This window comes from Pterocles gutturalis, unplaced genomic scaffold (assembly GCF_000699245.1).
Source record: "Pterocles gutturalis isolate BGI_N339 unplaced genomic scaffold, ASM69924v1 scaffold17156, whole genome shotgun sequence".
Classification (NCBI taxonomy): domain Eukaryota; kingdom Metazoa; phylum Chordata; class Aves; order Pterocliformes; family Pteroclidae; genus Pterocles; species Pterocles gutturalis.
Genome location: NW_010098220.1, coordinates 16,427 through 44,419, shown reverse-complemented (window position 1 = coordinate 44,419; position 27,993 = coordinate 16,427). Strand labels below are relative to the sequence as shown.

General features: G+C 44.8%; 1 protein-coding gene across 1 annotated transcript; it reads left to right on the top strand.

Annotated features, from left to right (window-relative positions):
* The first annotated feature begins 284 nt into the window (after positions 1–284).
* On the top strand, positions 285–27,993 carry ALPK1 (alpha-kinase 1). The gene is made up of 13 exons (XM_010088199.1): positions 285–405; positions 5,514–5,668; positions 15,672–15,870; positions 17,903–17,962; positions 18,259–18,345; positions 19,037–19,113; positions 20,719–20,814; positions 21,318–21,422; positions 21,850–23,920; positions 24,714–24,867; positions 25,941–26,103; positions 26,992–27,178; positions 27,797–27,993. The coding sequence occupies exons 1-13, from the start codon at positions 285–287 to the stop codon at positions 27,991–27,993; spliced, it is 3,672 nt and encodes a 1,223-aa protein (XP_010086501.1).

The window sequence follows — 27,993 nt, the reverse complement described above, 5'->3', positions numbered from 1 at the left end:
CTTGCGCAGTTTGTCACCAAGACCCTGCAGTAATTTCACACACTCCTCTAATAAAGTCCTCTGAGGCTGTCATGTATTTTCATGTATTTCCCCTATTATTTCTCCCTGCTTGAGCCTTTCAGATAATTGATGATACTTTAGTTAATCATTTTCCCCGTCTTTTGTTCACCAGGTACCTCAGCCTTGAAGGGATCCTTTTCATTTAGAATCTGTGTCTACTCTTAAGTAATTGATCACCGTGCACCCGGGGACACCCAATTCACAGCCGAGTGGGATCAGCCTTCATGAATAATCAACATGCTGTGGCCATGCTGCTGCAGGAGTGCAAGCGAGCTCTGGACACGGTCCTGTCAGCCAAGGCTGACACATGCGAGGAAGACAAGCGAGAATACCAACAGCGCCAAGGTGAGGTCCCCATTCGGCCGGCCCCCCGGCACCACCAGCCGGTCCTCAGCCCTGCCCTATTTTTTGTCTCCTGGCAGATGAGTGTCAAGAGATGCCTGGATTTCGAGGCCATGAATGGGATACAGGCTACAGGCAGACAGGGAAAGAAGCCCACTTTGTTGCAGTGAATTGCTGTCAGTTCTAATTTTAGGCTTCAGTAAACATGAGGCTGTAAGGAACAGTTTAGTTTGGGAAGGACAATGCCGGAAAGTTTGCTGATGCACATAAATTTCAGTTATTAAAAAAAAAAAAAAAGAAAGGAAAAAAAGGATGCAACTTCTGAATAAGGGCACATATTTCCTCTCCTTTCATAGGAACTGGGGGAGGGCGTTTTCTGTTTGTCAGCTTCTCTTAATATATTAAAGAGCTCATTGCCTGAATCTTTATCTTGTAAAATGTACGTGACCTCTATAAGTGGTGTCCAAAGAAAAAAAACTTGCAATATCCCTCTTGAAAGGAAAATCCATGCCAGCTAATGGCTGGAATAAATAACCAGGAAAGGAAGCAGTATTTAGCAAGACCTGTAAAAGGAGGGTTCTTAATTTGTTTTAATGCTGGCGTTACATTCTGGAAACCAACATTTCTTTTGATATTACTGTGGTGCTTTGAGAGTGGTTTGTAAAAAAATTTGTTCTTTCTTAATTCCAGTGGAAATCCAATTCACGTCAGTCATGAAAGGATGTAATACACTTGCTTCAGTTTTCTCTAGGTTAAGACTTTCAGAGGACTACATAGCTTAATTGCCACAGCTTTTTAGTTCATAAAATAAAAACCACATTTGAATGTCTGGACTTGTTTCAGTTACACCTTTTTGGCACAGGGTATGGAGGTTATGTACTCCTTTCTGCCACACAGAAAAATAACTTCAGCAAGTATGAAAGAATATAGTAAAAGATGAAGGTGAAATTTTTTGGGGAAAAAAATAAAGGCATTAGTAAAAAAACACCAAAGATCTATTTATGTGTAGTTTTCCTTTGCATGAAACATTTGCAGTACTGTCTGTTTTCCCGTTTAGTGTTAATAAGTTTGGTTTTGCTTTGCATGAGTGGCTTGGCCATAATGTTAATTTGATTTTTAAAATCCTTTGTTTGTCTCGGAGCACAGAGCCGTAGAGAATATGTTTTTCCAAACACCCTTGTTCTTGCTGGGAGGTCAGCTGCCTTTTCTGAAGCACCTAAGTCTGTTTGTGGTGCCGGGTGGCATCTAGGTTTCTGTTATGGATACTGGAAGATTTTTCTCTTCTCTTTTTGTTTTCAACAAAGGGTACTTTGTTTTCTCATCACAAATTATTTTAAGCTTTATTATGGCTCTTTAGAATAGGCTCTTGAACTCCTAATCAGGTAGAGCTTTTTTCCCCTCATCCTCCTCCCTCTTTTTCTCCTGTTAAATACCACAAAGTATGAGAAATAATCAGTTTAGTTCCAGATAAGGTAAATCAGTGCCCTCATAATCACTCCATTAGACATGGTCCTTCAGGTAAACTGCTTCAGGAAATGGGCCATCAGAGCCTGAAGTGAGGTGCAGGCTTTTCCGAGGACCTGTTCCCATCAGAAAAAGTGCCGGGCAGCGGGCGGTGACAGCGATATTAATAACCGCTGGGGTGCTGGGCCCGGGGAAGGCAGGGCCTCTGGCAGGGTGGTGGCTCTGCCCCTTCCCCTGGCAGGTGGCTCGCAGGCAGCGGTGGCGAGCAGCGGGCCCACATGTGGAGAGTGGGGCGATTATCCTGGTTTTTTGGGGTCAGCAGTGGCGGCAGGCAGGGGGCTGGGGGCTCTCCCGGCACCCCCTCCTCCCGGTGCTGCCTTTGTTCCCCCCGGCTCGCTCAGACCAGGCGCAGGAGGAACTGAAAGCCAAATACAGATAAATGGAGGGGGAGCGGGCAGAGGAGGAGCAAATCCTTATCTCGCTGTATTTGAGGGGGCAGAGTGGGGGTTAGATGGGTCTGGATTTCTTTTTAACTTCTTTTTTTAGGCTAGGAATCATTCAAATCCACTTTTGTGCCAGTGCAACCTCCGTTGATTAGCGAATTGATATTGCCGGTGGTGAGCACAGCTATCTGTACAAGAGCAAACTCTCGTCCTGGGAGTCAGATTGTAGCTGAAAGCTACAGGACTGTTCCCACTAGCTCCCCAGAGGGTTTGTGTGGTTCCAATGGATGTTCTCCTGACACAACATCATGTTATTGTCATTAACACACTGTGTTTGTTTTCACATGGTGACACCTAGATGTTGGAGGAAGGCTCAAAGTGGCATCACTAGGCTTACATGAATGGCCAACACCAAAGATGACTGAAGGCTCCTAGATCACAGAATCACAGAATGTTAGAGATTGGAAGGGACCTCGAAAGATCATCTAGTCCAATCCCCCTGCCGGAGCAGGACACCCAGATCAGATCACACAGGAACGCATCCAGGCGGGCTTTGAATGTCTCCAGAGAAGGAGACTCCACAAACTCTCTGGGCAGCCTGTTCCAGTGCTCTGTCACCCTCACTGTAAAGAAGTTTTTCCTCATATTCAAGTGGAACCTCCTATGTTCCAGCTTGAACCCATTGCCCCTTGTCCTATCACTAGATGTCACAGAGAAGAGCCTAGCTCCATCCTCCTGAAACTCACCCTTCACGTATTTATAAACATTAATGGTTTCCTTTTCTAACAAGCTGGGCAGTAGTGACTGCTGGGGATGCCTCTTTAAAAATCAAAATTCAATGTTAAAGAATTTGGCTGTATTCTTTGTTCTTCAGTGCATCAAGTAGGAGGGGGGTTAACATTTAACTAAGGATAGCATGGAGAACAGGAATGAGAGGCTAGCAGTGATACCTTTATGCTTTAGTGAGAATACCAGTGGCCATGTTATCTCTCTCATTATTTTCATACTTGCTGACACTGTTATTTTTAACTGGTTTAGTGTTATTTAAGTGTGAGTTTGCATAGGAAAGACAAAATAAGAAGGCAGAGAAGAGACAGAAAGGTTGTCTGTGTGAGCATCCCATTTCTGTTTCTCTAGATTCCCCTCAAAATGTCAGTTCTATGAGATCATATGGGGAAGCATTATAGCAGTGTCCACCATGACTCCATTCACCCTCCATCTTCCTTTGGGGAAGGTTTTAGGAAGGTTAAGCTTTGAGTATTAGCAACCTTCTGACCACTCTACACAGGGGATAAACGCCTCCCTTCCTCATTTTGCAGGTGTCCCTGCTTGTGCATTGATCTTGCAGTGGGAACCACGAGAAGTGCAAGGGGGGGAGCTAGCAGCACAACCTCCTGTCCCCTCCAGCCCTGCCACTTGGCCACCTTGCCACTCGTGGAGCGCTGAGCCTCTCCAGACACCGCTTCAGAAGGGCAGGGAAACGTAGCTGCATGTGAAGCTGTGATGGGTAATGGGAATTGTGTCCAGATCTGCAGCAACAAGTGAGAAAACTTGGGTTGGAAAAAGTGATCATATTTTTAAAGGTTACTTTTTGCGAAAGGGCCCCTAGTATCCCACTTCCCACATTTTCCCAGGAAAAACATACTGGTGAATGCACTGTAATATGAGCACAAAATAAGAATTTTTATGTATGTAGTGCATTTTCTACAGTTGTCTGTAAAGGATTGATTAGAAAATTTGTAGTAATACATTTATTGCATTGTCTTGTTAAAGCAATGAAGGTTTCTGAGCAGAGTTTTTTCTGGGGATTAATGGCCAGAAGGGGCTAGATCTGCAGCTGATGATCACCATTAACCCCATCTGGTCAATAATCCCTGTTAATCCACTTTTATTGGCCAGAGAAGCTGCCTGGCCGAGTGGTTAGCACAGCACACAGTCTGCAGCTTCACGGCTGTTTCTGGGAAAATTAAATGTGGGCTGCATCTGAAACAAAGGGACAAATCCAGGCCCAGATCTCTGTCTGTGTGCTCCTACTAGCAGTTGCATCCTTAGTCAGGCCAGGTTGGAGATCCTGCCTTATGAGCTCTGGTACATCGCTGGAGGATCAGAGGCCAGGTGTGGGAGCTCGGAGTACTTTGCCCTCATCAAAAAAAATCCGTCTTTTGACTCCTTTGTGCTTGGCCTTTCCAATTGGAAGGTAAGGGGTGCTTTGGGTAGGGTCTGGAAACCCTTGGGTGAGGACTGGGGTTTCTGTGCAGCTCAGTGCTGGCTGTGCTTGGGTGCCCCATTGGCAGGAGCGTGCCTGGACCCAGGGCACCTTGTCCTTTTAAATTCTTTTTAACTTCTGTTGCAAACTACAAGAGAAATGCAGAAGCTCAGGCCAGCTCCTCAGCTAGTGTGAGTTACTTGGCTAAGAAGGCTTCAAAGAAAATGCATCAGCTTCAGACAGTGACTCTTATGGCCAGACTCCAGCTGGTATCTGCCATGCATTTGTGGGCACTGTGATGTTCATGGCGGTTCCCAGGCACCTGGCTGAAACAGCTTTGTCTTGCTATAGCAGTGAGCTCTCTTGTGCTGAAGGGAGGTGTGGCGTAGTCTACAGCTACTGCTCTGAGAGCAGGTTAAGTGACTTAAACCAACAACTCTTCTTACTGAGGTATCAGTCAAATAATTATTCTCATCGGTGTATGCTTGTTATTCATTATATCCCTTTAGATCTTTGTCTAATTGCTGTATGTGGTTGGGATTTATCTCCCAGTTTGTATGTGGCTTTTCGAGCTGGCTGCGCCACTGTCACAAGCAAGATCTTCCAGGCAGCGCTGAGCAAGGGGGACAGGTTTTCTGTGCTGTTGGCCCTGTTTGCTCTGCCAGGAGTCCTCTCCTCACTCGGGAGAACAGGTTTCCTTCCGTCTCTTGGAGCAGCTCTTCACGCCCAGCCACCCACAAGCCGCTGTGGCTTCCTGCTAAAAGCCTGTTTAATGGCTGAGGGCTCCCATTTACCTGGAGGGCAGAGCATCCAAGGGGAACAGATGACAGGCAAGCTTGCCTTCCTTCCCTGTAAGGCTGGTGGCAAGAGCTAAGAGCTGGCAGCAACTGGGAGAGGGTCACGGGGGGGAGGTATGCTTTTTGCAGGGTGGGTGCTCTGTCGGAGCCGTTGCGGCTGAACCAGCTACAGTCTCTTTACCTGCACTTTGACCTTTTCAGCTTTGCTTCCTGAGGACTTGAGGACCCTTCTGGAGGAGGCAAAGGAAATGAAGTGGCCCTTTGTGCCGGAGAAGTGGCAATACAAACAAGACATAGGCCCAGAAGACAAAACAAACCTGCAAGATATGATCGGCGCGGGGCTCCCTGATTTGCTGGTATGAAATCCAACACACCTGTTGCATAAAATGTCCCGCTGAGGTGCTTGAGGGTATACAGAGCCCTGGTAGGTAGTATTACCTGGGGGCTTGGGGGCTTGTTTTTCTGCACTGTAACCACAGCAGGTGAGGAGCTGCTCAGCAAGCGGAGGTGAGCGAGTCGGTGTTGGGAAGGGGCTGCTCACAAAGGTCTAAGGGCCAAACTAGAGATGTAACTTTGATTTGTTTCACTCCTCGGGCAAGAGAGGGACACATGTTATTTGTACTTTCAGTTTTTTTCATTAAAGTTGCTATGAAGCAATATGTGTGAATCCTGGCTTCCTCCTCCTTGTGTGACAGCTCATCCCCATGTCACCACTGCATCTTCCAAGGGAAGGGAAGCCCTGCTCTCCGCTGCCCATGAGCCCAAGGTTGTAAGATCAGTGGGAGCTCTGCCTCGAGGTTAGGCTTCTGGTCCATTGGCTCATAGCTCATGGCAGATGGGCGTGCAACACCATGCGAGGCTGTTGGTTTGACATCTTGCTGGTAACTGCAGTTTTATGTGCTCTTCTGATGCAGGGAAGATAAAATGGATTAAGTGTTGAGAGTGTCCTGGCAACTAGCTGCTGCTGTGCAAGGAAAGTGCCTAGGTAGTAATGACAAAGGCATTGCTGAGGGGGGGGCACTGGCTCTGCCTTGCGTGGAGGTGGTCCCAGAGGCATATAGGGATTGTCCATGCACTGAGCACCTTGCAGAACAGCAGTCTTGTCCATTGAAATATTTAGCGATGACTTTGACTGCATTTATGTTGTTTCTACACACTTTTGTGCTCAGCCCACACTAGTTTGGGCACTTGCTTTGTCAGTTCCTCTGGTTTCAGAGTGCAGTTCTGCTTCTGTTTACACTAAGATAATGTTTGTCTCTTCCCTGAAGAGCTATTATTATAATGAAACTAGAATCCTGAATGTTTATGTAAAGTTTTACAAAACCCATGAGTTTGAAAAGAGTCATGTGCCTTGTTTGATTCAGTGCTGCTGGGAGCCAGTGAGGTTTACTCACTTGAGTAGGACTTGCACAATTCATCACCTGCTTTTCTTTTTCTCAAGAGAATTGCTTAACAGGATCCCATTGGGAACCAAAGCTAGGCAGGAAAGGGAAGAATTTGATGTGACTTCTGTGAGGCAAGGATTCTTGTCTGTGTAGGGAGTTACAGGATCCAAGTGGTACGTGGGGATCCCATCCCGTAAGGTGATGAGGTTGAGCTTAATGATTAAAAATCAGCAAGAAATGTGGATTGCTTTTTATTTTTCTGATTTTCTCAGAGGCATGTCAGACATGACTTGTAGCAAACAGAGGACTCCCTTTTCAACGGTAAACGTACCTAGGCTAGTGAGTATCCCTTTGGCAGGACAGACATGAAGTAAAGATGAGGTTCACGAGGGATTTTTTTTGCTTACTGTGGTGAATGTCTGAAGCCAACACAGCCCCATTCTTCGTGGGAAGTCCAGCCCGAAAATATGGGGTGCGGAGAGAGAGTCTGACCTCGCTGAAATCCAGCTGCAAAACTGCTGTTAACTCCAAAGTGGCCAAGAGATTTCACCTGCTCCAGAGAAAGCCCTGTGCAAGTAGGGCCAGCAAGGTTTGTTTGAGGCTGAAGATCACATTTAATAGCAATGGGAGGCTCAGAAAAGCCAGCTGCAGGGCTGGGAGGTGTCAGCCCCAGCGTCCCCTTGCCAGCATCCCACATTGCGGGAATCCTGAATTCGCTTGGGGCGGGTAGGGGGGCAGGGAGCGGCTGCTTCTTGGGTATTTATTTTCTTTTTCTCTTTGGTGTGTGTGGCCTTAGACAGAAATTTATGGCAGAGGTTGACCTCCTTTACAATCCCCGTGCAGCTCTCTAACTTTGGAACGTTTGTCTGCTCTCTCCCAGGATAAACACCTGCAGTAAACTCCCCGAGAGACCTGGCTAGATGGGAGATTAATGTGGCTGTAATAGTGGAGCAGTGTTTGCAGCATTATGCCCTCTCCCCAGGTAGATGGATCTTTTCTGAGATGATACCAATTATTTATTGCTGAAACATCTGTTGATAACTGCAGCTGCCCTTGTTAAACAAAGCATATCGTGGGGTCATAGACTATAGGGACCTAAAATCCTACCGCATGCTAGTTTTAGACTATTCACCAACACCCCCTGAAGTCCATTGGTTACCGTTGTCTTCAATGTTTCGTCCTGTGGTTGAAAATACTTTGTAAACATTGTGCTGCCTTTCCCCATGTGCTTTGAAGTATTATTTCATCTTCATCGGTAATTTATATTCCAGTGCCATTGTACCATGGGAAAAAGGGAAAACCTTTTTTGTTTTCCATTTAATTGTAGATAGACTGACATTTTGACCCGTATTATTAGTATTAGTCAGGAAAAGGGATTTTTTTCCCCTTCATCCATTCCTTTCCACCCCTCCCTTTTTTTTTTAAATAAAATTTCAAGGCAGAGCAAAGGCTGCTTCAGTTCTTTGAATAAAAAGCTGGGGGGGAAATGAGGCTGAAGAGAAGTGATTACAGTGTGATGAGGAAAGATAAAAGTCTGACCAACATTTTTCTTCTCTTTTTTTTTTTTTTTTTTTTCCCTGGCATGAGGGACAGAAGGATAATTTAATTCCCTGAAGGAAAAAAATAAGTCTTTGTCAATTTATTGTTCAGAAAAACCTTTAAAATTTTTAATCTCTGTTTATTTTAATTTGCCATGCTTAGAATAAGCTCATAAACCGTAATTCATTACATTTAAAAAGTGCTTTGAGATCCATGAATGAAAGGCATTACCATAACACACTGGCGGTGTTACGAGGAGGCAGAGCTGGCAACCAGCACTCACCATGAGGATGTTTTACTCTGTGAGTAGGCTGAAAAGCTCCATGAGACCAGCACAGTGAGTAAGCGGATTAGGCTTTGGCTTCAAGGGTTTGCCTTAGTGTAGCACTTTAAAAAGTGGGTTACCCAGTGCTGGTGGCTGCATGCTAGTTTGACACATCAAGAAGGCAAAGCCACCTGCACCCGCATCCTTTTAAAGTGCTCTTCTTCGCCTTTGCTGGGGGATGCTCATTACTTCTGCACAGTAGCTGAAGCAGTAGGAAGGCATGGCAAAACCAGCTTAGGGCCCCGGGGGAAGCGGCAAGCCAGGCTTTCCTTGGCGCACTCTCACTGCAGCCTCAGTTCAATGGGAGTCGTGCTGCTGCTGGAGCAGGGTTCAAGGCAGATTTTGGCAATGGATGCAAACTTTTCTCCTTTTTACTTCTCTCTCCACTATATGAAATTGATGAACCTCCTTAGGGATTTTAAGGCAACAGATTTGCTGTAATCCTTAGGCAAACCAGCACTTCTGGTTTTACAAAATCTCTACATCTTATAGAAGGTGGAGTTTTATGTTGGTTTTTGTTTTTCTTTTCCCTGACAGGGATTCACCAACCAGTACAAAGGCCAACCCAGTTCAACAAACTCAACATACTGTTTTCCATGTTTTTGTAGCAGGTTTTAAGAGAGCCTCCCTGTTTGCTGGGGGGGGGGCCATCCTGCAGCCCCCGTCTCAGCATGACGGTCTCTTTGGTGGGAATTTGCACTGAGGCTTGAAGGGCAATGACCAACATTTGTATCTAAAGCAAAAACTGGAAGGCACTGGGATTTTTGTTTTTAGCATTAGACCAAAATCAGAATTGTAACAGGAGTCTTGCTGATGACTATAATTAAGGAGGGATCCTGTTTTCTGGGACTGCAGTTCCAAAACGGAGGCTGCCAGGAGTTACCCTTGCTGCAGATCTCCCATATCTGAAAGGATGGAAATATCCTTACACTCAGTGAGCAGCCAATAGAGGGCAACATGCCCATGTTCACGTAGGCTTTGATCCCGCAAACCCTATTGTGGGTTGCATTGAAGGACAACTCTATGCACACAAGTAGTTCTCTTGTGGGATTATTCATGCAACATTAATATTTTAATTATTTTTTGCAAGATCAGAGTTTGTTTTCAAACCCATTGTAATGCTGTAGGGCTTCACTTTGGTTTTATCGTACATATCAATAGTTCCTGCACCCAGGCTCAGGCATTCAGCCATGAAGATGTGCTGGGGTAGGTACAGTGTGAACACAAAAGGGAATTCCCAGCTTTGAAGATTTCATCATCCAAAGCCTTGCCTGTGCAAAGACACCAAGGAAAAGCATTTGCAGCTAATGTTAAAGTGGACTTTATGGTTTAAGGTACCTCCACACCTGCTGCAGGAGCGGTGCAGGCCCACCCTGTGCTCCCTGCCATGGGTGTGGGAAAGTGGATCCTGGCCCTGCTGGTGCAGAATCTCACTGGAGTTAATGGGAATATTGAAAAAAATCTAGAAAATCAGTCCCCACAGCCTTGGCCTTGGCTAATTACATGCTGGTGGATTATTGTTAGGGAAACCATTCTGAGGGACCTGCCCTAACTACTCTGAGATGTGTGTGTGGCACTTGAGAACTGAGAGCCTTTGAAAAAGAACTAAAGAGGAGGCTGAGGATTTAGTTTTCTCCTCCTTCTACCTGTTGGTGTGGTAACAGGAGAATTAAAGCCCTAAATCGTAGCCCTGGGATTGTCGTTGTTCAGGCTGACCTTTTGCTACCTGCCTCATAAGAGCTCTTCTTGGGTGATCCCAGCGAAACGGAGAGTGACGGAAAAGAGAGCTGTGGCTGTGGGCGGAATTCAGCACAAGAGGGAATCGGTGGCATCCCAGCCTCCCTTATGCTGCGTGATCCCTGGCACTTTGTAAATGAGAAGCCTCAGAGGTGAGGTCCTGTCAGCGCAGGAGAATGGCAGCTATCTCAGTTGTCACTGATGATGGCCAGGGTTGGGATGCTGCACTCCTGGCGAAGCTGCAGGATGAAAACAGGAGAGCTGCAGCTGCACAGGGTGACCAGCCTGGTGCTGCCAGCCCGCAATGCTGCAAAGCATTTGGTGTTCCACTGCCTGTGTGGGAAAACTACAGCAGAATTTATGTGGAGCACCAAATAAAAAATGTGAAGTCTGATCCTGGGTACCTATAGGGATATCAGTTCTTTTTGCTTATGGGTAGGGTTTGCTGTTCTCTGATGTGGCTTCGTGGAATATTTTCCTCCCTGGAAAATACTTGAAATGTTGTATTACTGAGAGGGCTATCTTGTGGTTTCCTTCCAAATTAAACTACTTCTCAAATGGATGTATGTTTTGAGAACACAGATTTAGGAAAGAGACTCTTGGATTTTTAGCTGATTATAATGGTGTTGATGCCGCCCTCTTGGGGCCTGGGGAGGGGGGGGAGTTCTCTGACTCGCACTTAGCTATTTTTAAGTATTAAAATATCCCCTTCAAGATAGTGTTTTAATGTACCACAATAGTTTATAAATAGTCTAGAGCTTGAGCTGGACTAATCAGGGCCACAAAATTATTACTGCACCCATTATTGGTAAGAAGTAAAAATGGGGCACTCCTGCAGAAGACTGCAGTCCCCCCAAATCCCTGCTGCCTTGTCAGGTATCTGCTTGAGGAGCTTCCTTGGCACTTTGAAGGGCTGTGCTTCTGTCCTGGCCCCAACATGCTGCTGTTCAGCAGCCTGAGGCACCTGCTGCTTTCCTCCTGCCTGAGACCTCTCCAGCTCATCACACAGATGGTTCTTCCACTTGCCCCTGCAGGTAGGTGCGCACCCTTCATCGCCTCTGTCCGCAATCAACACTGGGAGTTACATGCGACCAGCAGCTTGGGCAGGGATGATGCCTTCTCTGCTTTGTGTTGGGGGGCTGCAGGAGGCCCCCTCTGCCCTGACAGGGATGGGGCTGCAGCACAGGAGCCAGCCCTGCCTGCAGGACCATCCAGGCACGGGTCTGCTGGAGCTCTGCTTCCTGCAGACGGCAGTGTCCCTCACTGAGAGAGTGGAAGCCAAGAACAGCACGTGGAACATGCCAATAGTAGTAAAATTAAATCAGTGGCAAGTTAAATTGCCAAAAAAGGGAGGCTATTGATAAAAGCAGGGGTTATTCTCGCTCTAGTACTTTCTCAGTTTGTGAAGCAAGACATGGTCAGTTGTAAAAAACCTGACCTATTCTGTGGTGGTTTGAGCTGCTAATAATGGACCTAATGCTGCTCTCATTGAATAAACACCCAGCTCTCCATTGCCTGCAGGATGAATAACTTGAGCTAATTAACAGCTTCAGAAAATCAAGCCATTAAATGGGGTTCTCTGCTGCTCTGAGCAGAGGGGAAAGTGTCCAGAAGCTTCTTGTTCATCAGGCTGTAGCTATTTACTGTGTGACTTGACTGTCCTGTGTTTCAAGAGTATCCACCTGCACATCACAGACCTGCTTTCTTCTGCCCATCACGGAGGTTGTAGGAGGCTTAATTCATTGTTATTTGCCAAGTGGGCTCTGATTGCCAGCTGAAAGGCAGAGATTGATAGAGAAGTCCCATGCGGTGACAGCGGCTTTGGTCTCTTGGAAAGACAGGCTTTGCTAACAGTGCGTGGGGTAAAAGGGTTGAGACTTCAGCCAGAGCCATTGGTGTTGTGACTGTGTTTAATCTGACAGGGGACGAGTGTAGGTGGAAAGCAAACGGCAATTTGTTAGGGTTCAGTGAAGTGCTAACTAGGAACAGCTCTTGTGAGAGAATTAAGGCACCTAGAAGTACATGCCACTGAAACTCCTGCCCTCTGTGCAGACTTAGAATTTCTTTGTTGACTGCTCTTGGGGTTTTTTTTTTTCCTAAGATTTTAAACCTCAGCCACAGTTACAAATGAAACAAAGACTGAAATAGTCTGAGGCGAATGGATATAAGCCAACACAGGAATCCAGAGTGTCTGTAAAACTGCAGGAATATTCTGAAAATGAAATTATTCCTGCCCAATTTCTAACCTCACTGCTTGTAGAGACGTTTTTCCAAAGGGGACCCTCCTGATCTGAGGCTGCGGGGGGGTGTGGGTGGGGGTGTGCCTGTGGGATCCTTGCTTTATAAAGAGGGCAGAGAGAGTGGATTAAATCAATATTTCATTTATTTTGGCTTGTAATTCCTCTTACATCAGCTGCCACATAAAGATTTTCCCCTATTTTCTTCCCCTCCTCCTCATCCTCATTTACTATGCACCAATAATTTCCCTTTGACGCTTTCCTGCCAGTTCTAGTGCCAGATGGCCCCTGTTCTGAGCTTCTCCCCTCCCTTGGGAGCAGCCCCCATTGTCCATGCAAAGGAGGCGTCGTGGCTTTGAACCCAAAGCTGGGACCCAAACTTCAGTCCCGGTGTGAGGAGGAGCTAACTCGCTAATGCAGGAAACCATGCAAACAGCACACCCTCCCACTCATCGCCATTAAGGACAAACCCTTCACTAAAGGCTGCTTTGCATTTTCCCCAATGGTCCGTGTATAGAAATCTCGTGCAAATTTAATTCTGTCACCACCTGATTCCACTTCCCAGCCGCGAGGTTCCCTTTGTGTCATAAACTCAATTAGACATATGCATTGCACATCATGGACACAGATGTTAAAACAAAGTGTGCACGTACCTCGCTCTTTCTCTCTCTCTTGATGCATCTACATAGGCTTTAAAGTGATAAAGAAAGTGAGTAAATCTGTTTACAGAACAAAGTGTCCGTGCGCAGCAAGCGGCGCGGAGTTTCTGGCTGTGACACCTCTGAAGTCAACAGAGTTTCCCTGGGTCTGGGCTGGGTGACAGGGAGCCGCGTGTTATATTTACGAGTGGCGAGGGGAGTGTCTTTGTGCGGGTTTTGTGTGCGTGTCCGGCACGATCTGAAGGTGCTGAGGAATTTTCCAGCCACACGAGTTGGCAGTGAATGAAAGGAGCGGGTATGAATTGCTCAGTGTACTGCTTGGAACAGGGGGACATAATTGCAAAGATTGACGTCGAACCGTGTTTCTGTGTGCCACACAGCGTGCAGCCCTGCCTTTAAAAAAAAAATAACCGGGTTTCTCTCCCTTGCTTGACTTTTCTACGTTTTGCATCCATTTGGTTTTGGAGAGGGACACAAGAGGTTTCAGCATTGAGCGGAGAGTTAAGTTATGCAGCTGCAAGACTGCCAAGCCCTTCAGAATAGGATGCTTCGTTTAGATTTTCCACAATGCTATTGAAGTGCTTATTTTCCTCCTGAAGAGACACAAACAGATGCAAACTTCTGTAAACACTTTAGAAATGAATTCAGTGAGTTTGGCCTCTCAGCAGTGCTCAATAGCTGACAGAAAAATGTCTAATTAGTGCAAGTGGAAATAATAGGGCCACTTGGATTCCTTCCATCCTCCTCCAAGTCTACTTTTCCTAGGGACTCAAAGGCCCTTTTGTTTGGTAGGTCACCCTCTCTCAGGCTTTTGTGCTCCGATCTATTAAAGGAAGAAGGGGAGGAAAAAAAATAGATTAGGCGATGCTCTGTGCTTAAATATATGGCCTGTTCATAGCATTTCGAATGGCTGGTTTGCAGTGTCAGTTTACAGGTGCTTAGAGAGGGGGATCCCTCCATTGTTGACCAGCACAAGCGGAGCCGTGCGTGCCCAGCTCCAGGAATCCTTTTCAAGTGCCAGCCTCTTAGAAAATCCAACTTGAGCTCAGGAAAAAAGGAAATTTGTACAAATCCGCCTCAGTGAAGTGCAAACAAGCTAGCAAATACTTGCAACAGATCAGTGCGACAAGCTGGCCTTCCTGCCGTATACTGTAGGCTCTTCTCCAACCCGTTTGACGTGGGCTTTCTCTTGCACCACAGAGGGCTCTGTGCCCGTGAAACAACTAAATGTCATTTGGTCAGGCTGCTACAGTTCCTCCCCCAGATCAGATGGTGGTTATGCTGCTAAAAAGCAAGAACAAGTCTTGTCAGGTTGTGGAGCTCTGAGCTGAAAGCAAAGACAATAGAAATCAGGCAGGGAGGAGCCCAGGGAGTGTGCCCAAGGAGCCTTGGTGGTGTCTGAAGCAGGTAGTGACACTGGTGTCTCTCTGGCTCTGCCTGGGTGTTCACACAGGGAGGGCAAGGGAAGGAGACTGATGCTAAGACAAAAATGGGAGATAGCTGCCAAACTTGATGTTTCAGTGTGGGTTTGGACAAAGTTTTCTTGTCAGTCTCTCATCCTCTGATGGTGCTGTGGGGCCTGATCCTCCCTCCCCTGTGCTGTTTTACTCTGTCGTTAGTAGAGCTACTCGCTGACATGCATGAGCTGAGAAGCACATCCTTCTTCTGAGGAGGCTTCATATGGTTTGAGGTGTTTTCTGGGTTTCTTTTTCCTCTGGTGATTTACCAAACCACAAAGCAGAACTTGACCATTGCCAGCAGGAGTGCTGACCCCTGCCCACCACAGGATGGGTCAGTTTTTCGGCAGATCTCTCTAGGTCCTTGTGGACTTCTGCAGCTGCAATGAGGCTGTGTGCCTCCTCATGGCTGCCTCGATGGCCTCCTGTCACCTAGCACAGTGTGCTGTCTCAGGAGCTCTGGCTGATTCCTCATGTCACTGTGATGACTCAGCTGCTGTGGGAATCCAAGAGAGTTTGCATGGTTTAAATTCACCAACAGATCACCAAACTATGTGGCTTCCAATACTAAACAACAATTAGAAAGACCAAAAAAAAAATCAGGAACGGTATCTACAGTTCAAACAAAATGAACAACTGGAACCTTCCTATCTTAAAAATGAAAATATAACCATAAATAGTCATAATTATAGGTTATAATAAATCCTGTCTGATAACTGCCACAACAACTTACTCCTGTGTACAAATTCCTAGGAATGCAAAGATTTAAATGTGAGTAGAAATTTTGGGACAGCCTTTTAATTGCTAGTGCATATTTGCTTCTCATAGTGTTCAGTACTTCACTTGCTATAAAACTGTGGAGCTGCCTTACAGCAAATAACTGAGGATATTCAATCTGTTTTAAAATGCTGTGTAGGCAGCACCATTAGGCAAAGCTTAATATTTTCTGTAAACAGTTAGCTGAGCCTTTGCGAGGTGACTTTCTCCAAGGCTGCCCCATGGCGCTGGTGTTCTTTTCAGGTCTATTTGAGAGCCTCCATCATGGTCAAGGACTGTGTAACGGCAGCTGCTATTGTGTTCCTGATTGACCGGTTCCTATATTGGATTGATGCCTCCAGCAAACTTCTTCAGATCGCCAAGGGTCTGCACAAGCTGCAGCCCACCACGCCGATCGGCCCGCAGGTGGTCATCCGCCAGGCTCGCCTCTCCGTCAACGCAGGTACCAGCTCCCAGGGAGCCACCGCGCCATTTTCTCAGCTCAGGCCCAATTAGGAACTACTTGACTTTGAAGAAGATACTTTGTCCCTTTCTGGGGATGACATGCTTATGGCCCCAGTGCCATCTTTTCAAACACACAGCCCACTCCCAGCCCCCTCGAGCCCTCCCAGCTCCTCTCACTAGCACAAAGGGGCTGGTATAAAGGGTTTCAGAGCCAAAAGCAGGAGAGAAAATTGTGAAAGGGTGTGGAAAATACTAATTGGAGCTTTTGTTCCTTAACAAATCTTCCCTGCTGGTTTCAAACAGGGATATCTGAATTGCTATACTTCTGACCAAGGGCCTTTAAAAAGTAAATTAGAATCCTGGCATTTTCTCTGTACTGTCCCAGCTGCTTTTTTTTTTTCAGTGGGACCACTTGACTATGCAAACAATACAGCTTACAACCCTTCGAGGATAGACTGATTTAAAAAAAAAATAAATAAAAATTCCATCATTCCTATGACATGGGCAACACCTGAAGGATTTTTAATGTATCATCTTCCTACTGTCCCACTGGGGAGAGGAAAGCAAAGCCTAACAGACCTGCTCTGAGAAACACAATTGAGGAGTATTTTATTTCCAGAAAAGAGAACTATAATTTCGCTGCATAGCCATTTTCATTTGTGGCTGTGGGTTTCTCATGCTCCCACTGCCATGGTGGCTGGGCACTGCCACACTCCAATTGCTGGGCTAGTTCAGCCAGCACTGACACCGCTTCACTGGCTGGAGCAGCCTTCTTGAATTCAGCTGGACAATTGAGACAAAAAGCAAGGTCCGACATGAATAAAACTATCCAATTAGACCTTAAGGCATCTCCTGCAGCCCACCAAGCCAACCACGGATGGCTCAGGCCATGCGACAGAGCCTCTGCGCCGTACGACAGGTGACTGACATGCAAAATCCCCAGGTGGTGTTGCATGCTGCATCCTCTCTATGCTGGGGTTTTGGCTATAGGTTCTGTGCTTAGGGTGGTTCTTAAAAGCTAAACAGAGAGTGCCAGGGAGGCAGCATAGCCTGTGGCTATGCTTTCTGTGGTGGGACATCAACTCAGCTGACTCTGAACGGCATCTGCAGAGCTCCCCCTCATGATGAACTCCCCAGTGAGACCAGAATGAGTTTCAATTTAGAAAACCCATGTTTCCTTGGGACAGAAGCAGGCAGCTCTGCTGCTGAGGGAAGCAGGCTAGGCTGCTTTCTTCTGCAAGAGAAGCAAGAGCAGGGATTCCCAGCCCGTGGGGTGGCCAGCACATCAGTGCCTGCCTCAGTCTTGTTGCCGCCTCCCCTGCTGTGAATCCTGCAGCAGCCCAATGCATGGGAGCAAGAAATGGGTGCCTGCAGCCATCTGCCTACCACAGGCTTGTACTAACAGCCGGATTTACCCTGAAACCAACACACAGCCTTAGCCTCCCCTGTAAAAGAGAGGTATCTGGTGTTTGCTCCTTGTAGTGGGTTTACTGAAGCCGCACTCTAGAGTGTAGGCAGCATGCACAGAAATTCAACACAAATACCAGAGCCTGGCTCGAGGAAGCCTGTCCCACATTTTCAGAGTAAGCACTCTTCCAGGAATGTGTAGTGTGTTGAGTAAAACAGATGTACATGTAATTTCACCTTACTGTCCAACTGCATATTACAGGATGTAGTGTCTGTACATTTATGAATATTGACAGCAACAAATCTATCTGCAGGTGATGTTGCGATGTATCAGGTTAAATATTATACGGCAGAGATTTTTCTGAAGCAAGTGTCTAGCTAGAAGTTGCCTCATCAGTGTGTTTTGCGGTATTTTTTTCCATGTGAAACAGACTATGTCAAAAAGGTTCCTGAGCATGAGGTAGCATCCGCAGTGCACACTTAACTGAAAAGTTTAGTCTAAGTATGGACACAATGACAGTGCTGGGAAGAAGAGTGCAATTTGCAGGGGCTTTCACAGATGAGTATTTTTGTTCACTTCATGATACAGTTTTATATTAATTTGCCTTTTTTTTTTTAATCAGGTAAGCTTTTAAAAGCTGAATATATCCTAAGCAGCCTTATTAATGACAATGGAGCGACAGGTACGTCTGTATATCTTTTCTAATATCATAGTTGCTATTTTGATGGGATTTTTTGGTACTAATTTTAACAGTCACACAAGCCTCAAGTACAGCCAACTTGACCTCAGTAATGGCTCCTTACACCACATTTATCTTTTCTTCACCATTCTTTGCTAAAATGTGAAAACTGTAACTTTGTATTGAAACTGTTCAATGTCGGAATGGGGAGAATCAATGGGGATTTAGGTTGCCCTCAGAGGCTTAAAGTGACAGCAGCATTTTTCATTCTGTACTGAGTTTTTCAGCTCTTTCTGCAGGTACCTGGCAATATGCCAAGGAAAGCGATAGGATCCTCGTTCAGTCAGTCTGCTTACAAATCAGAGGACAGATTCTGCAAAAGCTTGGTAAGGCTTTCGTCTATAAACATCTCTTCAAGTTTTCCCACTATTTTTTGATTTGCAGTCAAGCTTGAGAATGGTGCATTTGTCATATGTCAGCATTTTAGCTTGATCTGCCTGATGCCCATAACACAGCCACAGGGGAGTCGTACACACATCTGTTTGCAGCAAGGACCTGGAGCCAAGTACCAAGCAAACACATTTCAGAAATCAGTGTTTTATTATTAATCTTAGCAGAAGTCGAGGAGCAGTCTGAAACATTGTTCCCTTTTTCCCTGTGCTAATCTATGTTTGCTAACTCTTTTCACAAATTTGCTGTTCCCAAAGGCATGCAGTAGCTTATCACAGGAACATCCCAGCAATTTCCTCTCTCAATACAAGAAACTCCCTCAGTTTCAGCATGATGGGCTTTTGTATTCAGGGCTTGGTACCTGAGCCCAATGGCCTTAATATTATGCTTTTGGCATGACCTTTCATCTTCCATGACTGTTGAACTTTCATGAGCAAAATGTGTGTTTATGCACAGCCCAAAGCTAAAGGAAACTAATAAATGTCTAGTGTCACCAAAGCAAAAAATGCCATGGTATGGTTTTATACTGGTTCGAGGGCTCCTAACTCAAGTAAAGTGTAAAATAAACTACCGAAAGCCATCTGTAGCAGTAATTTGCTTAATGACCATTCTTTTGATTTGTTTCAGGCATGTGGTATGAGGCAGCAGAGTTGATTTGGGCTTCAGTTGTGGGATATTTTGAACTACCTCAACCAGATAAAAAGGTAGGATTTCCTTTTGTCCCTGGATAGCCTTGCCAATCTAATAATCATTCCAGATTAGCTTTTGTTTATGTCAGAAAAGTCTTTTAGCAGTAATGTTTCAATTACACACCTCAGGCAAGGTTAACATGCAGGACAAATATTCTAGCTGAAGCTGATATTGCACATTGTTTCCACATGCATACACAGACTTACAGACACCTCTTTTCCTGAAGGGGAATGAAAGTAGTAGGTTTATTTAGGCAGAATAATCTGGAGTGAATCATCACCTAGGATATCACAGCTTCTTCTGACAGACTGAAGGACAGACTAGTCCCAGAATGCAGTCATAGATTTTATTTTATTTTATCTTATCTTATTTTATTTTATTTTTTAAGGACTAAGTCTGAATTTATTTCCTAGTAACCAAGCATGTCTATTTGCTGGAGTGTTCACAAGCTGTACTACACTATCTATGGTGGGTGATGGATGTTCCCTGGCACTTGCAGTGTCTGAACACCTTACAACAGCTACCTTATCTGTCTTTAGCACCTTTGTGAGGCTTGGCAATGCTAATGTTCCCCCTGTAGATGAAGCAGCAGTCACACCGTGTGTCCGTAGCTAAACAGGAATGTGAACATAAGTCTTGCAAGTCCTAGGGTGATGCTCTAAGAAGTTTTGTAATTGTACACCAGCATAGGATATACCACAAAACAGACCTTGTCACCTCTCCTCTGCCATACCTTAAAGCTTGCCCTCAATCCCAGAACATTTCTACAGGAGCAAAGATGTGTAGTTAATTTTGCAGAAAGCATACAGATGCTTCCTAGCACTCTTAACTTTTTAGCTGGACAGGCCCTTAGCTAGCACATGTAAATCAAAGCTTCCAGAGAGGGAGAATTAGCAGGTTCGTAGATCTATATATTACATGTTCATGTCTTACTTTTAATTGGTTTTGTAGAACTAATTACAAATTACAAAAAAACACAGTTATAAACTGAAGAGTAAATTACCAACACAAAGAACTCTTGACTTTTGTCCAACTATGTTAGTTTTTTAAACAGTGCAATAAGCTAGTCAAGTGTGCTTGTTTTCTTAGCCTGTGCATGATGAGCATTTACTACTTCTATCAGCTGTCCAGACATCTTCACCCTGGACTTTTTAGAAAGACTGGAATCAACTGGCCAGTTCTTAATCATAATTTTTTGCTTTCTATGGTCTTTTGTGAAAAACAGTGTTAAAACAGATCAATTCTTTTTTCAGATATGATTAGGCAAGGTCTTAATGCAGGTTTTGGTGATATCACTTTCATTGTCACAAACAGCACCTTGGGAAATGCAATGCTAAGGAAAATGCAATGCTATTTAAGTTGGACCTAGAGCTAGTGGTAATCAGGATAGCCGCCACTCATGGAAACTCATAGGTGTCCACCAGGCTGCACTTTCTGCAAGGTGAAATTAATAAAACCCTACGAAGACATAATCTCTGAATTTCTTAGCAGTGCTTCTCTTTGTATCTTGTTTGGTTTTTTTTTCTGGTATATTTTACATAGAACCTACTTTAATGTGAACAGTAAAAATAAAAATACAAGGGGAAGAGCACTATTTCAATTTTCCGTTTCTCTTTCAGGGAATTGCTACTTCCTTGGGTATTATGGCAGACATCTTTACTTCCATGAACGAGAAGGATTATGTACGTTTTAAAAGCAATGCTGAGATTGATCTGGTAAGGCTTCATTTGGTATTTGTGTGTGTATATTCTTCAGATGGACTGTATGTTGTTGTCCCAAATTCACCAATACTTTGTTTTTCCTCCAGTTCCTCTCCTGTGCTGAGGGGGCTGAAGAAAGGTCCATTGCTCCTGTTGAAAAAGTTCATTAGCACCTATTTGGAAGAATGCCTTGCTTCAGGAAAAACATTAAGAATATTTACAGAGTGTGTGGGTCTGTGTCTGTGCAATATATAGAATATTTTTAGGGACAAAAAGTGTCACTTCTGTGGTAAACCTGAGCAAAAAGACTCCTGCAGAAGTAGGGGCTGTTGTTTAAGAGATGATGTCCTGCTCTGTCAAGACTCAAAGATCTCAGAAAGCTCAGGAAACCTACAACAGACAACAAAGCCCAAGCTTCCTTGCTTCAGTCTAACAGGGCTGCTTACCAGATAGACCCATCTCTTGAAAAGAGATCTTTTGAGATCAGGGTTTCCCTCTTGCTTTTTTCATTTCACCAGAACCTTCTCCAAGAGTTCGATCATCGCTTATTGTCAGCTGCTGAGGCTTGCAAACTAGCAGCAGTGTACAGCCAGTACACCCCTCTCTTTGTGCTCACAGCCATGGTAAGTATTCTATAGGTCCTCATTCTGAAATGTTATTTGTATAAGCAAAGAGTGCAGGCTACTAAATTCGTCTCTAATCCGAATCATTGCATCATACAGGGGGTTGTGTCTGTGTTGTGCGTATGATGCTATATGTTACTCTGAACTCCAATCAGAAGCTAAGGAGATGGGGAGAAAGCAGTATATCTGTCCACAGAGCGAGGATGGGCTTTGTAGCCCTTCTGGGCTTGCTCCTTCTCCTATAACTACAGATAGATTTCAAAGGAAAAGGAGAAAGAATGTTTCCTTGAGGAAACACAGCAGCAAGCAGTTAGAGCTCTATTTGCTTCAAATGGTATAACAGAAAGAAACATTTTTCCTCCCTTTATTTATCTCTGACAGAGGTCCAGGTTTTTAATCCCTCTATTCCTCTTTCATCCCCTCCCAGAACATCCGTGGGGTGTGTTTGCTGTCCTATAGTCACTCCAAGGACTGTTCTTCAGAAAGGAGAAAGTTCTACTTGTCTGAAGCCAAAGAATCCTTTGAGATCGGCCTCCTCACCAAGAATTATGACAGTCCTGTCACCAGCAAGCAGGAGCTCCATAGTTTTATTAAAGCTGCTTTCTGCCTCACAACCGTGCATCGACGGCTCTACGGGGAGAGTGAGAAACTCCATGAAGTGAGTCAGCTATGTAGAGAGGCCATGGGAAAACTGCATTCATACAGCACGTCATTTGCAGAAGAGGGAGAGAAAGGAATGCTTGCCAAAGAGATCATGTCTCTGATCACATCTGTTAAGAAGCGCCTGCAAGTGGAAAGCTTCCCTAATTCTGATGCCAGGTCTTACGTTCCAGACAGTTATAAAGGCACAGTGGAAAAACCTATCCTGCAAGGGGAAGCCAACTTTGAGAAAATTCTTGCCATACATTCTCAGCATCATCTGTCAGTGTGTGAAGTGTTTGAAAACTCTTGCAGGATTCATAAAACCACACCAGGAGAAACCCAAGTGGGAGCTTGTATCACAACCTTAAAAACAGAAACCAAAAACATAGACACTGTGTATACCCCTGAAGATACCATGAACCAGAGGAAAGGTCCTGACAAAATGCTTAATTCACCAACAGCAGGAAGTAGCTTGGAGAGACTCAGTGGCCAAACAAGAAATAAACACATCGGTTCTGATGTGATGAAAATTTCCTTTGATGGAGATATTGAACCATTAGAAACAGAAATAACTGATGAAAACAGTATTTTCAGCAGATGTCAAAACAGGAGTCAAACCACTACTTCAGAAAATTCTTGGTGCAAGCTGTCCAAAACAAGTTACTCCTCGAGCTGGGAGGAACTGAACTGTAATAGCAGCGAAGAGTCTCCCAGGGAAGCGCAGCAGCAGGACAAGGGCTCAGCAGAGCAGCAATGTTGCACAACAGAATCTGATGAAAATGGGCAGGCTGCGCACTTGCGCCCGTTGCCTCCCAGAGCCTGCCACCCTTCTTCTCCAGAGCTTCCCCATAGCTGTTTGGGACCTCCTCAGCCTTCCTTAGAGGCAGACACACCCCTGGCTGGGAGGCTGGTAGAGAAGGCTTGTGCCTGGGGTAAAGAGCTGCGGGAGGGAAGACACCGCGGAAGCGCTTCAGAACAGAAAGCTGGGAAGCTGAATAAAGCAGACTTGGAGAGTAACGCCGATCCTTCCCTCCCCACTCCTTACTCTGTGCCTACGAGACCGGAGGAAGAGGAGGAGAAGGAAGAGGAGGAGGAGAAGAAGTCCACCTCCTCCTGGGAGGAGCTGGCGGCGGGGCCGTGCTGCAGGACCACGGACAGCGGCCGGGCGCGCCGCTCCGCCCCCTCTCTCGCTCTCCCAGAAGGAGAAACTGCGGGGAGCACAGGGGACCCCTCGTTTGGCGCATGTCCTCCGACAAATGGGGTTGTTTCTGTGCTATCAGCGAGCATTGAGCCACGAATGGCCAGCAACTCCTCTGTAGGTGACTGGCTGAGGAAATCTGCCACGGTGGGAAACAGAAGGCTCAACGTGCCTGATGTTGATGCCCAGGCAGAAACTATAGATGACACTGAATTTGATTTCATCACTGTTGGAGATTTAGTAAACAATTATTTTACAGCCTCTGTTCCAGAGCATCCACCAGCTCCCAGTGCACCAACAGCTTTGCCCTCAGGGGGAGAGATATCCACAACCAAGCACTTTGACTGCGCTACTACTGAAGAAGATGAAGAAAGGTCTCAAGACGTGGTGAGCAGCAAGAGGCAATCCAGTTCATCTCTGATTTCATGGCACAAATCAGCACAGATGCACAAGAATTCCCCTGAAGAGCCATTTCTGAGCCCAGGGGCAAGTGGTTTTCTCCTCACACCTGGGAGAACGAAGGAAGAAATCCTTGATGCTCGATTTCTGAGGGATGAAGATTACATGCAGCTTCTGGCAGGGGTAGAACATAACTGGCTTGTCCAGAGACTGATGCCTACTGGAATTTTTAAGTCTAAACAGCTTCATAAAGCATACTGTAAGTTTCCACACAGCAACGGGTATTTTAACACAGCAACAGGTACTCCCACAGAGAACAGTCTTGACTGAGGCTTTTTAACATGTTTTAGTCATCGCTTATTAGGACTTTATGTTCTGTTGTTTGTGCTATGAGTTTTTGCACAAGAATTTTAGCAGTAGAAGAACACTCCCTTGAAACATTTTCTCCTAATTCTTTTTACCCATTTGCACATTAGTCACAGCTTCATGGAAAAGGGCTCCATCTCTAGGCCCCCTCAGTCCCTCCTGCTTCGCTTCCTTCGTGCAAGAGGTAACTCAGGCTGCTTGAGCTCCCTGTGCAAGTTCATCAAGTCCTTTCTACCCTGTTACTTGAGTCTCTGGTTTTGTAGCCCATTTAGATTCCACATTTAGTCCTGCAAAGTATGTGTTTGAGACCATGATTATTAAGTTAATCATAAATAACAGCTTAATTTATTTGCCATACCTTAATATACAGACACTTGATCAATACACTAAGAAATATAGAAGCTAGGAGCAACCCACTATAGGATACCTCATTGAGCATTTAGTACAACCCACTTAGGGCTTATCTTGTATGTCTCAAGACTGTTTAGAAATTTTTTTTGTCCTTAATGTAAAATATCCAACTCTGCACCCAGATATCTCTTAGCTTATCTTTTATAACCCAATTCTTTGCTTTCAGGGGAGCCTGGATATCTTATCTCTTGGGTGCTGGTATTTCATGCCTCAGGACAGGCTTAGAGCAGTCCTGTGGAATTGTCCATTTTACCTGTGGTGTTTTCTTTTTGTAGCTGCTCTTCTTTTAAAATACTCAAAGAAATCAGGCCTCTGGACAGGCCAAGAAACAGCTGTATTTATTGGGGACTACCTGAATGTGGCAAAGGAAGGCAAACAGAGACGTGCATTTTGGATACACTTCTTGCACCAAGAAGAAAGCCTGGGAAGGTACTGACCGAATCAATTTCTGAAACAAAATGTTTATCAATGCTACTTCTGTGTCAATGTGAATAAAAACTGTCTGGTAAGGTTTGTCTTATATGTATGATTCAGCTCATCCAGTGCCTTGTTGGACAGTAACTTTTATCAAGTATTTTCAGAAGATAGTACAAGTTTTCACTCAGCTACAGAAATCATAGTCACAATTAGAGAAGATTGTTTGTTTATTGTATTTCAGCCTAGTTTACATTTGGTTAGATTCTGACTGATTTTCTGTTTTATGGCTTTCCCAACTCTCAGGCATTTTGTCAATCTTTACTATGCTGATTCTTTTCATCACTCCATGTGACTCTCTACTGTTGAATTTCTGTGAAGAAAAAGCTACTTCACTGTTGTGGTCCAACAGCCATGTTAGTGCCCATCGTGACAACTCTTAGGCCTGACTTCACCCCACCTGTGCTGGGGTAATCTCATGGGATCTTAAAAGTTGCTTCCTTTTTATTTGGCCTTCTTTGCATTAGAGAATTAGCAATATGGCAATATATATAGAGAGATATGCATATATATATATCAATAGCTATAGGCAGAAAGGTGTTTCAGTTGCTTTTCTTTAATTTTGGCACTGGGTTTATGCAATAAATGCATCTTGTCTGAAAGCAGGATTAAAATCACCTATTTGCTTCATCAAGGCTTCTGCACCAGAAAAGCTCTGCTAACTGCAGGTTTGGGATTGTTATTAGAAGTAGCTTATGATTTATTTTGGGTTAAGAACAGCATTTTAAGTACCTCTGGGTTGGGTCTCCATACACAGTCAGGAAGAGTTGATTTTAAACATTCTGGTGTCATGAAACCCCCCGTTCCAGGATTTGGTTGATCAGTGCAGCATTTTATGCCTGTAAGAGATATGCAAGAAAAAACCCACAACTCTAATCAGTGCCATTGTAAATGCACCACCAACAGCTGGCTTTGCTTCTGAACAGCCAAGCTCTGCTTTGTAGCGATGTTTCTCTGTCACAAGTAGGGCTTCCCAAATGCAGTCTGCTGCAAATCTGGCTACACCAAACACTTCTCTGTTTGCTTAGGTATGTTGGGAAAGAATATAAAGAAGAAAAAGGGCTTCTTCATCATTTCAGTGATGTGGAACGGCAAATGACTGCCCAGTACTACGTGACAGAATTCAACAAAAGGCTGTATGAGCAAAAGGTCCCTACTCAAATCTTTTATATCCCATCTGCAGTACTCCTGGTAAGAACTGTCTTCTAAACAATGCAAATGAATTGATGGGAAGAGGATGTTAAGCCAATTTTGATTTTAAAATACTAGGAGTTAGGCCTCCTCTAGATGGCACGCTGTAATGCATGTGGTCTTAGCTGGTAGGTGCATTCGCTCATTCAGGACCGGCCACACCTACAGTAGAGCTGTGAGTTCGTAGGTGAACTGGCAGAAAAGATGCTGTGTCCTGTTAGAAGTCAGAAATTAACTTATCAGTGAAGCCCAGGAGTCACCCAGCCTTTTATAAAATTTTAACAGTATACGAACATCTATTTTCAGGGGTAGTTATGAAATCTGAAGAACAAAGTGACCCATTCTGAGCATGACAAAAACATCTACACGTAACTAGAACCCAGCAAGTGAGGTTCTTGCAGACAAGTTGATTTGCTGCAGGACAACTTTGAGGCATTTTCTGCATGATGCTAAACTTCAGGAACACAGAACTGGAAAGGACCTTTCCATGACTCATCAGGCCTAGTGCCCTGATATCACAGGCAATAACACTGCATAATCCATTTTTACACTCATTAAGACATATCTTAAAAACAGCCATGTTGTGTTTTGTGTTTTAACCTCCATTGCTTCCAATAAGAAATCATTCTAGAGCTGCTCTCTTGATGACTGGAAACTTTTGCTAATTTTTGACCTAAAATTAGTCAGTTTATACTTCTTGTTTTTCTCACAACTTCTTTGAGGCCTGGATTTAAGAAAGGAGCAGCAATAACACCCCCTCATGACCTCTGCTCTCTCGGCTGGGGAAGTCAGACTCATTTGAATCTAACCTCAAGATACAGGTGTCTCTATAGCATCCTTGTTTTCACATCTCTGCTTGCATGACTGTCATTAGAACTTTCTTTTCAGATACTGGAAGACAGAACTATAAAAGGGTGTGTGAGCGTGGAGCCCTACATCCTTGGGGAGTTTGTAAAGCTGTCCAATAACACAAAGGTAGTAAAGAACGAGTACAAAGCCACAGAGTATGGTCTGGCCTACGGCCATTTCTCCTATGAGTTCTCGAATGGAACAGACGTTGTTGTTGATCTGCAAGGTTTGTATTACAGTGAACTTAATTTATTGCATATTCTCTCCTGTTGCAGAATAAGCTATATAAAGGACGTACTGTCTATGAATTACGTAAAGCGAGGGAGGTATGTGCAGGTATGTTTCTCCCTTGAGCAATGCTCTTGTTCTGTGCTGTGTCACAGCAAGACCACATAAGCTACAAGCTCCCCAGTATGCCACAGCTTCATACCATGGAGTGGTCTGTGTCCAGTTAGACTAAAGCCGGTCTGCAAGGATGTGTCTTGGGGAACCATCTAAAACACTGAAAGAGGGAGTGGGTTTTGTCACACTTCCTCCTTCATAAAATTGGCAAGCATAAAAAAAAGTCCCCTATTCACCTAACAGAGAATTGAGATCTTTGGTTAAGAGGCAAGGATAAAACCCTTCAGACTCAATCTTTAGCACACAGGTATCTTTATGATGTTCATTTAATGAAATATTCATTACGTACTTCTTAGGGTGCTGCTTTTGCTGAGATGGGCACACACTGGGAATCACTGAAGTGACATTAACAGAGTGTGGGCTGTGCCAAGCAGACAGCCCTGACTACGGTACTGCAAAGGGTGTGATTTTTTAATACTAAGATGTATCCTTTCTTCTGCAGGTTGGGTGACAGGTAATGGGAAAGGCCTCATCTACCTCACAGACCCCCAGATTCACTCTCTTAATAGCAAAGACATCTCACACTCCAACTTTGGGAAGAAAGGAATTTATTACTTCTTCAATAATCAACATGTAGAGTGCAATGAAATCTGTCACTGCCTTTCTTTAACAAGACCCTCAGTAGAGCTGCCAATGTAG

Bases quoted from the DNA above. Each gene is read 5' to 3' on its own strand.
- ALPK1 (XM_010088199.1), top strand. From the start codon at position 285: ATGAATAATCAACATGCTGTGGCCATGCTGCTGCAGGAGTGCAAGCGA. The intron at 406-5,513 runs GTGAGGTCCCCA...TGACCTTTTCAG, and splicing joins AGAATACCAACAGCGCCAAG to CTTTGCTTCCTGAGGACTTG. The intron at 24,868-25,940 runs GTACTGACCGAA...CTGTTTGCTTAG, and splicing joins CAAGAAGAAAGCCTGGGAAG to GTATGTTGGGAAAGAATATA.